This window comes from Rhinopithecus bieti, unplaced genomic scaffold, assembly GCF_001698545.2.
Source record: "Rhinopithecus bieti isolate Rb0 unplaced genomic scaffold, ASM169854v2 scaffold_46482, whole genome shotgun sequence".
Lineage (NCBI taxonomy): Eukaryota > Metazoa > Chordata > Mammalia > Primates > Cercopithecidae > Rhinopithecus > Rhinopithecus bieti.
The window spans coordinates 61,936-79,437 of record NW_016818769.1 but is presented as its reverse complement, the minus strand read 5'-3'; the positions used below and the strand labels follow the sequence as shown (position 1 = coordinate 79,437).

Sequence of the window (17,502 nt, the reverse complement as noted above, 5' to 3'; positions counted from 1 at the left end):
TGGTGGGTGCCAAAAAGGTTGGGGACTGCTGCCTTAAACTATGTCATATATTAATTTTGAAAATGATACAAACTAAATTTTAACAAATCAATGATCATGGATTCAAATGTGCTGTAAAACATCATATCTGGTTTGAATCAAAGTGAAGAAAAAGGTCCATGAAACTCAAAAGAATAAACAAGGCATTAAAAAAAACACCAAACATTTAGAATACAAGGCAGACCTTTTCACTTGGAATACTACCATAGAATTCTCTTCTAATTCTGCTATTAAAAACTACAAGGGACCAGGCATGGTGGCTCACACCTGTAATCTCAGCACTTTGGCGGGGCCAAGGCAGGTGGATCACCTGAGGTCAGGAGTCTGAGACCAGCCTGGCCAGTGTGGTGAAACCCTATCTCTACTAAAAATAACAAAATTAGCTGGGTGTGGTGCTGGGCGCCTGTAGTCCCAGCTACTCAGGAGGCTGAGACAGGGGAATCGCTTGAACCTGGGAGGCAGAGGTTGCAGTGAGCCAAGATCATGCCACTGCACGGGTGACAGAGAGAGACCCTGTCTCAACAACAACAACAAAACTACAAAGGTGGAAAAGGTACTTTAGAATAAAATAAGGATAATAGCAGAATACTGTGTCACTCTTAGATACCATGCTTAAAAGGTAGTACAATGCGGCCAGGTGCGGTGGCTCACACCTGTAATCCCAGCACTTTGGGAGGCCAAGGCGGGCAGATCATGAGGTCAGGAGCTCGAGACCATCCTGACTAACACGGTGAAACCCCGTCTCTACTAAAAAATACAAAAAATTAGCTGGGCATGGTGGCAGGTGCCTGTAGTCCCAGCTACTCGGGAGGCTGAGGCAGGAGAATGGCGTGAACCTGGGAGGCGGAGCTTTCAGTGAGCTGAGATCGCACCACTGCACTCCAGCCTGGGCGACAGTGTGAGACTCCATCTCAAAAAAAAACAAAAAGGTGGTACAATGCAAAGAACAGTACATGGAACAATCTAAGACATACTGTTAAGTTCAGAAAGAGAAATTTGTAGTGCATGCTACCATTTCTGTGTGTGTGTGTGTGTGTGTGTGTGTGTGTGTGTGTGTGTGCATTTGTGTTTACAGGAGAAGGGAGATTAGGATACATACAAACTTTCTGGTTATATATTTATAGAATATTTCTGGAAGAATAAATAAGAAATTGGTCCTTTAGTGAAAGAGAGACCAAGAAATAGGAACGGAAAGAAAATAGTACACTCCTTTGTTCAATTTCACTTTTTGCCATGTGCATGCATTTTAAAAAATGTTTCTAGACGTCTGAGTTATAAAATGGCCCTGCTAACAGACAATCTGGGACATTATATTTAATCTCCCTGGGCCTTGGTTCCCTAAGCTGAATATTAGTTTTACAAATAAGGTAACAAATGAAAGTATTCTGAAAGAACTGAAAGTAACTAATAAAACATCAAGTATTTGTTTCACTATTTTTTCTATTTTTTATATTGCAGGGGAGAGGAAGTAGGCTACTGCAATTTACAAAGCTTTTTTTTCTCATATAAATTCATTTAAATTAAAGAAAAACCTACCAGTTCCATGAAATGTTGTGCCAACAACACGAACACAACTTGGTACTCGAAGATCCCAAAATCTAACAGTCTTATCTTGGGAACCAGATGCAATCATCCAGCCACTCCAGGTATAAAGTGCTAAAATATGCCCTATAAAAGATCATATACTCAATTATTAACGTGGGAGAGTGTCTTTCCATAACATATTCAAAGCTAAACACTCTAGACTTGGGCAAGGTGGCTCATGCCCATAATCCCAGCTACTCAGGAGGCTGAGGCAGGAGGACTGCTGGAGCCCAAGAGTTCAAGGCTGCAGTGAGCTATGATCATGCCACCGCATTCCAGCCTGGGCAACAGTGCAACACCCTGTCTCTAAAAAAAAAAGAAAAAGCTAAGTACTCCTTATTTACAGGGCAAGTGGAGGTCTGGTTAATCAAATGTACTATGTGATAGAGATTTTTCACATTTATCAAATAGACTGACAATTTTAAAAATAAAATAAAATTCAGTAAAATGCACAACATCAAAACCATACTAGGCCAGGCATGGTGGCTCATGCCTGTAATCCCAGCACTTTGGGAGGCTGAGACAGGATAATGGCTTGAGCCCAGGAGTTCAAGACCAGCCTGGGCAACATAGTGAGACCCTGTATCTACAAAAAATTTTTTAAATTAGCCAGGCGTGGTAGCACATGCCTACAGTCCCAGCTACTCAGGAGGCTGGGTAGGAGGATCACTTGAGCTCAGGAGGTTGAGGGTGCAGTGAGCTGCGATTGTGCCACTGCACTCTGTCTGGGCAATAAGAGCAAGACCCAGTCTCTTAGAAAAGCAAATGCAGAGAGGAAAAAACACAGATTGAACAAAAAGAAAAGCAGCACTTGAAATTGATATTACATACCAGTATGTCCACTCAAAGCATGGAGGCCCTGTCCTCTTTGACAATCTGTTGTATAAATGTTACAATCCCCTGCTCCAGCACTTATTAAAATAGCTCCTCCGCTTTCTGGGCCTTCCATAAATGCCAAGTCTCTAATTGTTCCATCATGCATACTAAATTCCAGATCTGGTCCTGAAACAGTAATAAGAATTAAAAAAAAAAAATGCTGCTCAACTTACTGTGGTAACTTGAGATTGCTAAACTACCTCAAAACTGGTCAAGAATAATGGTTTAGAAATATGGTTTGTATTTTCATTTAGGGATTGGTATTATAAGCAGCTTCACTTCACTGAGCAAAGAATTTTATCAAAATAGCTATTACCATGGTTATCTTGTCTCTTATCTCAAAGAAAAAGAGAAGACAGGTGATGTCTAGAAAACATCTGGTAGATATTTAAAGGTTATTTTTCTAATAATTTTATAAAACTCAAAACACCACCTAGACACCTGTAAGAATTTACTAAGAAAGAGTAATACCTCATGAATGTAACTAAACAATTAAAATTATTAAAAAATTCTTAAGATTATATTCTTGGATTTCATTAAAGACAATACAGAAATACAACATGGAGGAAACATAATGTATACACTGGTAAGCTAGCTACTGCTTACATACTTGGGCCCTACCTGTTGCGTTACAAGTCTCTGCATTGAAGGGCAGCACTTTGACGTATTTGTCATTTGATCCTGTTGCTAATAACTGCCCACAGGGACTCCAGGCCACACAGTAAATGGATCCTTTATGATGTTTATTCCTTTTAAAACGTACCACTGGCTGCTTAGGAGTCTCATGTGCACTGAAAAGAAAAATTACAGAAAGATATCTCAATTTCTTGCTTGCTACAATCAGTTATTATGAGGTTCCATATTATAGTTGTTCCTGAAGGAGCAAAAAGCATGTCAGACAACAGCTTATTAATAATTTTCAAAATCATAGAAGAAATAAAATTAGAAGCATACTTAAAACCCAAAAAGTAAAATTATAAACCAAATCATACTAAACTAACTCTCATTTCAGATGACAAAGGAAATAGGATATACAACTTTAAAAAAAACTCTTCATTTCTCATATTTTGCATGGATTTTTAAATTCAGAAACAAAAAAAAATTTAAAAGCTAACAACGCTTCCAAATTTTTTTAAAAAGCAATAAGCATGTAATAAACATACAATAAGCATATAACAAACATGTAATAAACATATAATATGAGCAATGTGCAAGAGTTCTGTCCAGAGTTTAAAATCTGGTATAGGCAGATATTGTCATGACTACCTATATATAGAAAGGCAAGTGTAAGTTGTTATATAGTCCAGTATAAAGCACTGGGCCTTAAAGGATAGGGTGAATTTTTACAGAAAAAGAAGAAGGCAGGAGAACCACTTTAGTGACAATAAAATATAGCAGGGAAAGTACTGACTGAGTATGCAGCAATGCAAAGAGTCTGTGGGGCTAGCGGTGAAAAGCACGAGGCATTTAGTAGAGTGAGCAGGAGGGATGTGGGTGAGGCGCTGCAGGCTCAGCTGTGGAGGGTTCTAAATGCCATGCTCCTCAAGAGTTTGTCCTTTAATGACAGTCAAACATTGGCTTAACGGGGTAACAGCATTTTATCTACACTTTGAAACACAGACTAATATGAAACTAAAGATTTCTAAATCAGGTATAATGATAAAATCAAGTCTATGTAAGCAAATGTACATGTTTCTGAAGATTCATCCTGAAGGATGAAAGGGTTAAATGACATGCTATCTAAGATTTATTTTTAATACTTTAGCAAATAAAAAAGATGAAGGAAGCAATGTTACAAAAATCTTGACAACTATTGAATTTCAGCATACTAGTCTCTCTACTTTTGTGTCTTTGAAAATGTTCATAATTAAGAAATTTTTAAAAAACAAACAAGAAGACCGACAAATCTCTAATACCTAAGAAGCATTTAATATTGATCTAGGCAGGGCATGGTGGCTCATGCCTGTAATCCCAGCACTTTGGGAAACCGAGGAGGGCAGATCACGAGGTCAGGAGATCGAGACCATCCTGACCCCGTCGCTACTAAAAATACAAAAATTAGCTGGGCATGGTGGCGCGTGCCTGTAGTCCCAGCTACTCAGGAGGCTGAGGCAGAAGAATCACTTGAACCAGGGAGGTGGAGGTTACAGTGAGCCGAGATCGTGCCAATGCACTCCAGCCTGGTGACAGAGTAAGACTCTGTCTCAAAACAAAAACAAAAAACAAAAAAACTGATCTAGAGAACAGACCAGATAAAAAGATTTTCTTTTCAGCTGCACAACCAATTTATCACCAAGTCCCACTGATTCCTTCTTTAAATGGATTATACCTCTCAAACCCACCCACTTTGCCCCACTGCCACTGCCACCACATTAGCCATCAAATACAAACAGCTTCCTCCCTTTCTCCCAGCATCTCCTCTTATTGCCATCCAATCACAGGCAGAGGGATCATCTCAAAATACATTTACACTTGATCTGCTACTTTCAGTGGTAAGTACTTTCACTGCACTCAGCATGAAATCTAAAATGGCTAGAAAGCTCTGCCTAATTTAGTTCATGTCTATCTCTGCAGCCTTATCAAACTCAAGCTCATAATTTTCCAACCAATCTGAATTTATTTCAGTTGCTAAAAAAAGCTAAGCTCTTTCTCACCTCACATTCCCTCTATATTATTCTCTTCTCCCTGCTGTTTACATAGCTAGGTTCTACTCATCCTTAGATCTCAACTTTAGTGCCTCTTCCTCAAAGAAGTCTTTCTCTGACTTGCCAGTCTGCACCCTACCCCATTTCCATTTTATTCTCTCACAGCACCTTGTAATCTTTCTTCATAACATCTACCAAAATGTGTATTTGTGTTTATTTGCATGATATAATGCAAATGAATGCATCTTCCCCACTAAACCAGAAGTTCCATGAAGCCAATAAACATGTTTGCTTTACACACAACTATAGTACCTAATACACAGGAACCCAAAATATGTATTTGCTAAATAAATGTATTTATTTTCAAATCAGTTTCTTCACAGCCTATGACACATCTGTGTTTGTGTAAGAAATACAAGATGAGAAACAGTTACCTTAAGTTCAAGTTAACCTTAAACATACAAGTCTTTGGTTCTACCTCCATAATTATTGCTATTTCTCACTCCCTTATAGATAATTTTGTCATTCTTTCTTAAATATTTCTACTTAAATAATGCAGTGGGCTGGGTGCGGTGGCTCAAGCCTGTAATCCCAGCACTTTGGGAGGCCGAGACGGGCGGATCACGAGGTCAGGAGATCGAGACCATCCGGCTAACACGGTGAACCTCGTCTCTGACTAAAAAATACAAAAAACTAGCCAGGCGATGGTGGCGGGTGCCTGTAGTCCCAGCTACTTCGAGGCTGAGGCAGGAGAATGGCAAAATAAACCGGGAGGTGGAGGCTTTGCAGTGAGCTTGGAGACTGGCCACACTGCACTCCATCCCCGCGGGCAACAGAGCAAGACTCTATCTCAAAAAAAAAAAAAAAAAAATAAATAATAATAATAATAATAATAATAATGCAGTGACCACCAGTAAATTATAATACTATCAATTAACCTGGGCCTTATTATATTCCCTTTCCCAATCATTAAACGCTGCCAACAGTCCAAAAGCCTAAATTATTGGTTTCAGACATAGAGATAGCAAAAAAATACAAACAAATGAAAAATCCCACCCCTCTGTTTCTCAAACTAGGGTTATAATTAAAAAGTCTTAAGAAGTGTAAAAGAGTAAAAGTTGTATGTAAATTACATACATAATTTATAAATAGGTGTGTATGAATAATAGGAAAAAACACAGTATATATAGGGTTCAGTACCACCCAAGGTTTCAAGAATCCACTGGGGTTCTTAAAATGTATCCCTTGCATATAAGGAGGGACTACTATATAAAGACTTTTCAGATAAAAAACAAAATACAAAAGCCATGGAAATAAAGAAGTCTAAAGCAATAAATGAGCAATGTTGTAATCAAAAACATTTTATGAAAAAATTATAAAGTTAATCAATGACTTAAGTATATTTCCTAAGCACTGAAAGTAAAAAGTTATTTTGTAACAGAAAATAAAGTTTAATCAAAGGAAAGAAAGATCTGAAACACTACTGAATGGCAATTCTGGAAAAGGAACCTATAAGGCTAAATTAAAAACTAAGGTAAGAATGGTAGCACAAGTCATTGATCCTTACCTTGGATCAATTACGTCTGGATAGGCACATACTCTCAGAGTTTTTGAATTAGAACCAACAGCATATAAACCTCCAGCTGGATGAAAAGCCACTGCTCTAACAGCTTGTGTGTCTTCTAGGATATTAATACAAACAAACTGCTTTTTTGATTTGTCATCCTATGGAAAGAATGAATATTAAAGTCTATTAAAAACATGAATTTGAAAGAATTCATCTTTCTCCCATTTTAAATTCATTTGAACTGTATTATTCTTGTTGGATCATGTTAGGTTTACTACCAATAACCATATATTCTTTTCTCTATGTTTTTCTTACTTTATTAAATCTTAGTAATATCCTTTAAGAGGCAAACACACACACGAGTAGGCTACAGTGAAGAAATCTTATTTTGGAGAGTTAAGAAGCCACTAAGATACTTCCAGGTGTTATCTTCAGTGATGCTTCTTATCTTTACTCTGGGACACCATGTAATATTAAGGACCTACAGCTACCACAAATGCAGCAAATCTTTGAATCCTTTTAATCATGCACCATCAGAAGAAACACTATTTGCAAAGTCACCCATATTTCTCCAAGCTTCATTACAGCCCCATAGATCCTTAGCCCTCCTGCAGCCAGCTTCTCCTGGATGGTTTCTAATGGTGTTTCTTCTATCTTCCATTGTTTATAATCTGGAAATTCCATTTTATTATGTTCATGTTCACATCCATGTCTATGGGCCATGTCTGCATTCTTTAGACGATCCTTTTAAAATGCAATATTACTGCTTTCCTTTTTTAAAAAGTTTTACTTCTTTTAATTAAAAAAAAAAATACAGATGGAATTTCGCCATGTTGCCCAGGCTGGTCTTGAACTTCTGGGCTCAAGCAATTCGCCCACCATGGCCTCTCAAAGTGCTGGGATTACAGGTGTGAGCCACCGCACCCAGCCAATTGTTCGTTTTGTTTTGTTTCGGTTTTTTTGAGATAGAGTCTTACTCTGTTGCCCAGGCTGGAGTGCAGTGGCATGATCTTGGCTCACTGCAACCTCTGCCTCCCAGGTTCAAGTGATTCTCCTGCCTCAGCCTGCTGAGCAGCTGTGATTACAGGTGCCCACCACCATGCTAGACTAATTTTTGAATTTTTGTAGAGACAGGGTTTCACTGTGTTGGCCAGGCTGGTCTCGAACTCCTGAAGTGATCTGCTTGTCTCAGTCTCCCAAAGTGCTGAGATTACAGGCATGAGCCACTGCACCTGGTTCCAGCCAATTGTATTTAAATACATACGATTACACGAAGTTTTTCTGACAGCAGTCTCCATATATTAAGTAGCAAATTCAAATTCCCTAATTTTTCTATTTTTCATTACTCATGGCTAAACTAAGCTCAGTTCATAAACACTCAAGTTTTTCTTCAATTATTAAGACAAAATATAGCAATAAATATGGGCCAGGCACAGTGGCTTGCTTATGCCTATAATCCCAGAACTTTGTGAGGTCGAGTTGGGCAGATCACTTGAGCCCAGGAGTTTGAAACCAGGCTGTGCAACATGGCAAAAGCCCATCTCTATAAAAATGAAAAAAAAAAAATTAGCCGGGTGTGGTGGTGTGCATCTGTAGTCTCAGCTACTCGGGAGGTTGAGGTGGGAGAATCGATTGAGTCTGGGAGGTTGAGGCTATAGTAAGCCTGGGCAACACCTGTCAGTGAGGGGAGAGGGAAGTGGGGAGAGGGGAGGTAGAAGGTGGGGAGGGCTAGGGCACGAAGAAGGAAGGAAAGAATAAGTATGCATTCCTATATTAAGTTCTCTTTAACTATTAAGAGAAAAAAAGCCCACTAGAAGTTCTAACAAAAATAATAGAGTATCATTTGTGTTTCCAAATGAAGGAAGTACAAAGGATTATTAATCTGCTTAAGAAAAAATGTTTACCATTATCTCTAGCAATGAATATTTCAGTATTTCAAGCTGAAGTTATAAAATATCCCTTTAACAGCCTGGGCAACATGATGAAAACCCATCTCTACCAAGAAAAAAGAAAAAAAATACAAAAATTAGCTGGGTGTGGTGGCACATGCCTGTAGTCACAGCTACTCAGGGCGCTGAGGTGGGAGGATCAGTTGAGGCTGGGAGGTCAAGGCTGCAGTGAGCTGAGATCGCACCACTGCACTCCAGCCTAGGCAACAGAGCAAGATTCTGTCTCAAATTAAATAAATAAACAAACATCCCTTTAAAATAAATGGAAAAATAATTGAAACATTTGAATGTTTCATTTCTACTTTTTTTTTTTTTTTTGAGATGGATTCTCACTCTATTGTTCAGGCTGGAGTGCGGTGGCACGATCTTGGTTCACCGCAACCTCCACCTCCCAAGTTCAAGTGATTCTCCTGCCTCAGCCTCCCAAGTAGCTGATGTTACAGACATGTGCCACCACACTCGTCTAATTTTTGTATTCTTAGTAGTGATGGGGTTTCACCATATTGGCCAGACTGGTCTCGAACCCCTGAACTCAAGTGATCTGCCCACCTCAGCCACCCAAAGTGCTGGGATGACAGGTGTGAGCCACCGTGCCTAGCCTCATTTTTACTTTAAATTGTCAACCTGTCTATCCAGATCTATCTTCTGAAGAGAGAAGCTGAAGCAGTTCTGTATAAAAGCTTTGGTGACTCCTACTACTGATGTCATTTGTAACCACCGTGTTATCCCGACCAGGACTGACTGGACATGGTGCAGGAACCTCTACACTAGGTATGGTCAATAGACTCAACCAAACCCTGTCTTTTGAGAAGTATGAATGTCAAGTACACAGACAAAGGAAAATCACTTCAGCTCTGCATGTATTCTGAGAGGTCTAGGACCCATAATGACTACAGCAATGAAAAGACTATGCCTCTCTCTACCTAAGCCTTTATTCATGCAATATATCCTCCTTGCAGGAGTAGGGGGCAAACCTAATGTGTTACACTATGTACATCCTATGTAAGTGAATTGAATTCTGGTATTATTCATATGAATTTGGCTAGAAATGTTGCATTTTCCAATAATCCATACAAAGGGAATGTGACTGCAAAATTATATAATAGCATGGGGTAGATAAGAGAAAAAGGGGCCGGGCGCGGTGGCTCAAGCCTGTAATCCCAGCACTTTGGGAGGCCGAGACGGGCGGATCACGAGGTCAGGAGATCGAGACCATCCTGGCTAACACGGTGAAACCCTGTCTCTACTAAAAAAAAAATACAAAAAAAAAAAAACTAGCCGGGCGAGGTGGTGGGCGCCTGTAGTCCCAGCTACTCGGGAGGCTGAGGCAGGAGAATGGCGTAAATCCGGGAGGCGGAGCTTGCAGTGAGCTGAGATCCGGCCACTGCACCCCAGCCTGGGCGACAGAGCGAAACTCCGTCTCAAAAAAAAAAAAAAAAAATGAGAGAAAAAGGGAGGAAAAATGACTAATTAACTAAATGGCCTATAGCACATCAATAATTACTAAACATTGCTTTATAGCAGAAGCCACACACACTGATTTTATTTGCTGTCCTCCGGTGTTTTAAATTGACACAGAGTTTTGCTCTTGTTGCCTAGGAGGGAGTAAAATGGTGCAATCTCGGCTCATTGCAACCTCTGCCTTCCAGGTTCAAGTGATTCTCCTGCCTCAGCCCCCCAAGTAGCTGGGATTACATGCACCCCCCATTACGCTCAGCTAAGTTTTTGTATTTTTAGAAGAGATGAGGTTTTGCCATTTTGGCCAGGCTGGTCTCAAACTCCTGACCTCAGGTGATCCACCTGCCTTGACCTCCCAAAGTGTTGGGATTACAGGAGTGAGTCACTGCATCCAGCCTTAAAATTTTTTTAATTTGTTGTCATTTAAAAAACTAGGATATTTCACATAAAAATCTAGATTTCTAGCTTTTCTTGAAAATCAGGTCAGGTGCAGTGTCTCACACCTGTAATCCTGGCATTTTGGGAGGCTGAGGTGGGAGGTTTGCTTGAGCCCAGGAATTCGAGACCAGCCTGGGCAATGTAGTCAGACCATGTCTCTATTAACAGATATACATACATATATTTTTTGGAGACAGAGTCTTGCTCTGTCCCCCAGGCTGGAGTGCAAAGGCACAATCTTGGCTCATTGAAACCTCTGCCTCCTGGGTTAAAGCAATTCTAGTGCCTCAGCCTTCCGAGTGGCTGGCATTACAGGTGTGAGCCACTATGCCCGGCTACTTTTTGTATTTTTAGTAGAGACGGGGTTTTGCCATGTTGGCCACATTGGTCTCAAGCTCCCGACCTCAGATGATCTGCCTGCCTCAACCTCCCAAAGTGCTGGGATTACAGGTGTGAGCCACCATGCCTGGCCTAATATTCTTTTTAAAAATCAAAGGAACTAGAAACACTGGACTTGCATATTTCTTTCACAAGGGACAAATGTTCCTTTATGCTTATCTGCTTCATCCCCAAAAGCATCCCAAATTAACACCTTTGTTTATGGGGTTAAAATCTGAACTAGGAAAAGTAAGATAGAGTGAAGATATATACTAGTTAGGAAAGGATGCTTGGTTCCAAAGCAAAAAAAATAGGTGTTCTGATAAGAAGCCCAAAGACATACCAATAATGAAATTAACCACAGGGTTCAAAGAATAACACAGAGCCTCAATTCATGTCCCAAGGCCACTACTGGGCCATTAATATGAACACTCCCACATGTTCAACTGTGCTTTCTAAGGCTCCCTCTTCAGTTACACCACTGAGAGCTCAACTGCCCTGAGCCTTGAAATAAATACCAATATTAGCAGTAATAACTACTTTTTTAAAAGTTTTTTTTTTTTTTTTTCTTTTTTTAAAGACACAAGGTCTCACTCTGTTGCCCAGGTTGGAGTGGTACAGCGGCTATCCACAGGTGCGATCTAGTACTCTACAGTCTCAAACTTTCGGGCTGAAGACATTCTCCTGCCTCAGCCTCCTGGGTACTATATACCACGTCTGACTAAAACGGTTCTTTCTTTGAATTGAGAATTCCTTAGCAAAATTTACAAGTGCATATGAAAACAAAAAACTTCCTTCCCCAAAGTATTACCTCTTCCCCTTTTGACCTTGATAGACTCCCTGAAGAATCTCCAAGAGGTGGCTTAATGACTGAATGTTCTGATGAGCTGTGGGAGTAAAAATTCAAGTAAAGTTTACTCCATGTATCAAAATAGAAACTAAATTAATTTACCCTTTCAAACACTAATTTTTCTTTTTAGCAAACAATCCTAGCTGACTCCAAAGTTGCTCTCTGGAGACATTTATTAAAATAGCCTCTGGATTCAGTAGCACCAATGACAGTTTTAAGGAGATGAAAAGCTATTCTGGAAAGAAAATTAAGTCAAAGTCCACGTATTTTATAGTGAGATGTCAAGTACCCTTCTCTTGCTTCGTTCCAGAATCCTGTTTGCTATGCTTAACCAGAATCCTGTTTGCTATGCTTAAATCTAACCCCAGACAGGACGCTGGAGAATGCTCCAGGAAAAGTATCTGGCCCAAGAGAAAAAATATCAGAAACTCACAGTTTAGGGTCCCTTAGTAAAACTATGTTTCCACTTAATCACTTTTTGTGAGGCCAACAGGCAGACAGATCCACCCACATATGTAGCCCTTCCTTCTAATCAGCTTTTTATTTTATTTAATATTATAAAATATAATAGAGATGGGGTCTCACAATGTTGCCCAGGCTGGTCTCGAACTCCTGGGCTCAAGCAATCTTCCCACCTCAACCTCCCAGATTGCTGGGATTACAGGTGTAACCCACCACACCCGGCCAGTTTTTGTTTTAATGCCTCACTGTTTACAGCCAGCCAAAGCTTTCTAGATACCTGAAAAAAGCCTAGAAAAAAAGGTATAGACTAAAATGAACAGAAAATGAACTTGGAAGAAGAGAAGCAATTTAGGGAACAAAAGCTACAAAATATAATTTAAATCCTTAGATATAAGAGGAAATAATGGATTAATAAGGAAACAAGAGCAAGATCTATTTTTTAAAAAGGAAAAGAAATTAGATAATAAGAAAGACCTCTTAGAAAATTAAAATATGATGGTAGAAAAAAGTAGATCCATAGAAAACAGAGGTGAGGAAATTGCTAAATAATAATTTTTTAATTTCCTAGACCTTAAGTTTCCAACTTAAAAGGGCCCATGAAATACCCAGAAGAATGAAGAAAAACAGAATCACTCTAAGGCCTATTTTCTATATCATCATGAAGTTTCAGACTATCAGGGAAGTGAAGAACCTGAAAAATTCCAGAGTAGAAGGAGCAATAGGCCTCACCCAAAGAATGAGGAATCAACCAGCCTTGCCAACATGGTGAACATGGTGAAATCCCATCTCTACCAAAAATACAAAAATTAGTTGGGTGTGGTGGCGTGTACCTGCAGTACCAGCTACTAGGGTAGCAGAGGCACAAGAATCACTTGAACCCAGGAGGTGGGGGTTGCAGTGAGCCAAGACTGCACCACTGCACTCCAGTCTGGGAGCCAGAGCGAGACCCCGTCTCAAAAAAAAAAAAAAAGAAAAAAAGACAATGAGGAATCAAAATAGCATCAGACTTTTTACGAAGAACACTAAAATTGGAAGACCAAGTAGCAATGCCATTGAAATACTAAGGAACGATTTTCATCCTAGAATTCTATACCCAGCTATACTAACAAAAAAGGTGAAAAAGCAAACACATTTTTAGACATGCAAGGTCTCAGAAACTTCACCTCTAATGTATCCCTTTTCAGGTAACTGTGAGATGTTAAAAACAGGGCACTTAATAAAGAGATGAGGTAAAGGAAACCCCAGGAGAACAGTAAGGAAAGTCCCAGGATTCTATCTAAGTGATCAAAAAGCAATAAATATAAAGTGAAGCAGGAGTGATCCTGGAGGGACATCTCCCAAGGAGAAAAAATGGAATAGAGAAATTTCTGATACTTTTTACAATTAATGAGAGAAGTTTTATGATTTTATAATTCTGTCAAAGCACTTACAGATAGTTTAGTGATAAATATTAAGAAAACTAATCATGTACAGACATATGTACAACAACTTGATATAATTATTGTCTCCAGGAAAAACAAGAAGCTATATGAAAAAGAAATATAATCATATGGCACTACATGACCCAGTTGTAAATAACATTTACAAGGTCACAGTAATGTTAACATTGATACTGATTTAAACAAAAATTGATACATACTGAAGATAAGGGATAGACCAATTGAGGGTGCCATGCATGAAGAGTATGGTAGGGAATCAACACATAGCAAAAACAGTAATAGAGCCCGGGTGTGGTGGCTCATGCCTGTAATCCCAGCACTTTGGGAGGCTGAAGTGAGCGAATCATGAGGTCAGGAGTTCGAGACCAGCCTGGCCAACATGGTGAAACCCTGTCTCCACCAAAAATACAAAACATTAGCTGGGCATGGTGGCACATGCCTGTAATCCCAGCTACTCAGGAGACTGAGGCCAGAGAATTGCCACTGCATTCCAGCCTGGGCAACAAGAGCAAAACTCCATCTCAAAAAAACAAAACAGTAATAGAAGTATATTATTGAGAAATGCGGAAATATATAGCAAAAGGCTGGGTGTGGTGGTTCACTCCTATAATCCCAGGATTTTGGTAGGCTGAGGTAGGGGGATCACTTAAGCCCAGGAGTTCGAGACCAGCCTAGGCAACACAGTGAGATCCCATCTTAAAAAAAAAAACAAAAACTGTATGTATATATATCAGAACAAATAGCCAAATGGGTTGAAAATGCAGCCAATAAGAAATAAAACCATGGACAAAGATGGGTTCTATTTTAAGCCTTGAAGTACTAATTGTCTTTTGAAACCACATATGTATATTACATGGACAAAAACAAAAATTAAATTTTAAAATTTGAGTTCTTGTTTCGAAAGTACTCAAAACAACTATTATGAAAACTGTAATAAAAGCAAATATTAAAAAAATAAAATTCAGAAAAGAAGCAAAATTGAATGTATGCTCTGAAATAAAACTAGGTTTTAACACTAATTATTTATAAAGTGAATTCCTATAAGCATCCAAGTGCCAAAAGCAAGTTATGCATTTTGTACTTAATCTCAGCCAAAAGCTGGGAATCTCATCTTATACATTTTTTAATGAACCACCCTGAAAAGTGTTTTATACTAAGAATAAAGAAAACGCTCCTGAACTATTCCCATTGCATAAATTAACACTTGTATACTAATGATAGCAAGATAAAAATTTTCCCTGAATAGTGAAAATGTAAATATGCAGTCTTCCACTGCTGTAATTGCCAAAGCGGCCAACACTGCAGCTGCAATCATTCCACCAGATTGTAAAACATCTTTCTATGCCCTGAAAGTCTGAATTTTAACATTATTTGTTCAAAGATGCCAATTGAAGAAAAAAGAAAATCAAGGAGATTTAGAGATCCTAAAACTGTAGGTTCTTTGAGTAGGATGGCTTATAAAAAATATAATTGCCTTGGTGGTAGTGAGGAAGCAAAAAGAAAAATAGAAGGAAAATGAAAACTATAAAGAGACTTAGACGTTGGTAGAACAGAATATAGATGAATGAAGGCAGATTAGGGAAAAAATATTGGTAGGCAGTAAGCTCTAAAAACTTTTATTTCTAAGGCTCCAAAGACAAGTTCAACCTTCTAGTCATTAGTAGTAAGCTAATATTTCCAAGTTTTACAAAGTCAAGCACTTACATTTGGCTTCCACAAGGTGATTCCTCCAGAAAAGGTATGTGATTTGTTGATCCAGGATTACGAGGAGTGCTTGTATGAATATTTGAAGTATCATGTGTTAATCTTTGACTAGAGTCTTGGGGTGGCGTAGTAAAACTTGTCACAGAAGAACTATTAGATCCATTGCCTTTGCTCCCATTACATTGCTGGCTGAGTGTTGATACCTCATTACCAAGGCCATCCATTCCAATATTTAATTCACCAAGCTTTTGAATGGACCTATAAAATTAAACAATATAATCATTTTAAAATAAAAACTTAAATGCATTCCTAATATATACAAGATTAAAGGTGTGAAAAGGTAAATATATGCACATATATAATCTATGGCAAATTTAGTGTTAAAAATTACCACCATTAACTTAAGACATAACCAAGATACTGAAAGAAGATCCACATTTTCCCATAGTAAAACACTAAAGAAGACAGGCATAATGGGCATTATAGACTTTTCTTTTTTTTTTTTTGAGTCAGGGTCTTGTTCTGTTGCCCAGGCTGAAGTGCAGAGCGGCATGATCATGGCTCACCGCAGCCTTGACCTGCGGGACTCAAGCAATCCTTCCACCTCCCACACACACCTGGGACAACAGGTGCACACTATCATGACTAGTTAACTATTCAAATTTTTTGTGGAGACAGTCTCCCTATATGGCCTAGACTGGTCCTCAGCTCCTGGGTTCAAGCTGTCATCCCGCCTTGGCCTCCCAAAGTGCTGGAATTATAGGCATGAACCACTGTGCCCAGCCAGTATCACAGACTTTTTGAAAGCAGCTTTTATTAAAAAAAAAAAAAAAAAAAAAAAAAAAAAACCTGCTTCTTCCCAATATAACTTTGGTTTAATTTTCCATTTAAAACTTAACTTTCAAAAAGAGTCAATAACAATATCACCACTACCAAAATTGCTCATCAACAAAACAAGACATTTTCATTCCATCTGTCTTGAGTAGTATCAAGTAGGAAATGGATGACTTGAGCAGGCCATGATGAGTAAAAAGTCAAATGGCATCCCTAATACTCTACATGTACTCATTCACTCATTAATTCATTCTACAAATACTGTTTGCCAGGCTCTGATCTAGACAACAGGGAGATAAAACAGGGAGCAAAACAAGTTAGCCTCAGGGCCTTCCCCTCAACAAATAGTCTTTCCATTACTGTAGCCTGACTCCTTACGTTGAGATCAGGGCCACAAAGGGCACAAACAGGACGCTACTTTACTCTTTTAAGATTCAGACTCATGGGCCAGGTGCAGTGACTCACAGTTGTAATCCCAGCGCTTTGGGAGGCTGAGGTGGGCGGATCACTTGAAGTCACGGGTTCGAGACCAACCTGGTCAACATGGTGAAACACCATCTCTACTAAAAATACAAGAATTAGCCAAGCATGGTGACAGACGCCTGTAATCCCAGCTGCTCAGGAGGCTGAAGCAGGAGAGTAACTTGAACCCAGGAAGCAAAGGTTGCAGTGAGCTGAGATCACACCATTGCACTCCAGCCTGGGTGACAAGAGCAAGACTCCATCTCCCAAAAAAAAAAAAAAAAAAAAAAAAAAAAAAAAAAAAAAAAGGATTTAGACCCATGGGCAGGAGCAGTGGCTCAAGCCTATAATCCCAGCACTTTGGGAGGCCACGGCAGAAGGATTGCTTGAGCCCAGGAATTTGAGACTAGCCTGGGCAACAGAGGGAGACCCTGTCTCTACCAAAAAAAAGAAAAAGAAAAACATAGCCAGACATGGTGGTACATGCCTATGGTCCTAGCTACTTGGAAAGCTGAGGTGGAAGGATTGCCTGGGCCCAGGAGGTCAAGGCTGCAAAGGGCCGTGATCCTGCCTGGGCAACAAAGTAAGATCCTGTCTCAGAAAAAAAAAAAGAAAGAAAGAAAGAAAAAGAAAGAAAAGGAAAGAAGGAAGGGAGGGAGGGAGGGGAAAAGAAAAGAAAAGAGAAAAGAGAAAACAAAAAAAAGGAAAGGAAAGGAAGAAGGAAAGGAAAGGAAGGGAAAGGAAAGGAAGGGAAAGGAAAGGAAGAAGGAGAGGATAGGAGAGGGCGGAAGAGGGGAGGGGAGAGGAGGGGAGGGGA

The 17,502-nt window shown here is 39.4% G+C and overlaps 1 protein-coding gene and 1 pseudogene across 1 annotated transcript in view; both read right to left on the bottom strand.

The window, feature by feature from the left end:
- Positions 1 to 17,502, bottom strand: part of WDR47 (WD repeat domain 47) — a 74,472-nt gene that overhangs the window by 9,536 nt on the left and 47,434 nt on the right. Inside the window, exons 7-12 of the mRNA XM_017857452.1 lie at positions 15,390 to 15,647; positions 11,746 to 11,821; positions 6,712 to 6,869; positions 3,121 to 3,290; positions 2,455 to 2,625; positions 1,576 to 1,707 (exon numbers count right to left, since the gene is read on the bottom strand). Of these exons, the coding sequence (XP_017712941.1) occupies positions 1,576 to 1,707; positions 2,455 to 2,625; positions 3,121 to 3,290; positions 6,712 to 6,869; positions 11,746 to 11,821; positions 15,390 to 15,647 (965 nt within the window). The remainder of the gene's footprint in view (positions 1 to 1,575; positions 1,708 to 2,454; positions 2,626 to 3,120; positions 3,291 to 6,711; positions 6,870 to 11,745; positions 11,822 to 15,389; positions 15,648 to 17,502) is intronic.
- Positions 7,143 to 7,434, bottom strand: LOC108518820 (NADH dehydrogenase [ubiquinone] 1 beta subcomplex subunit 3 pseudogene; annotated as a pseudogene).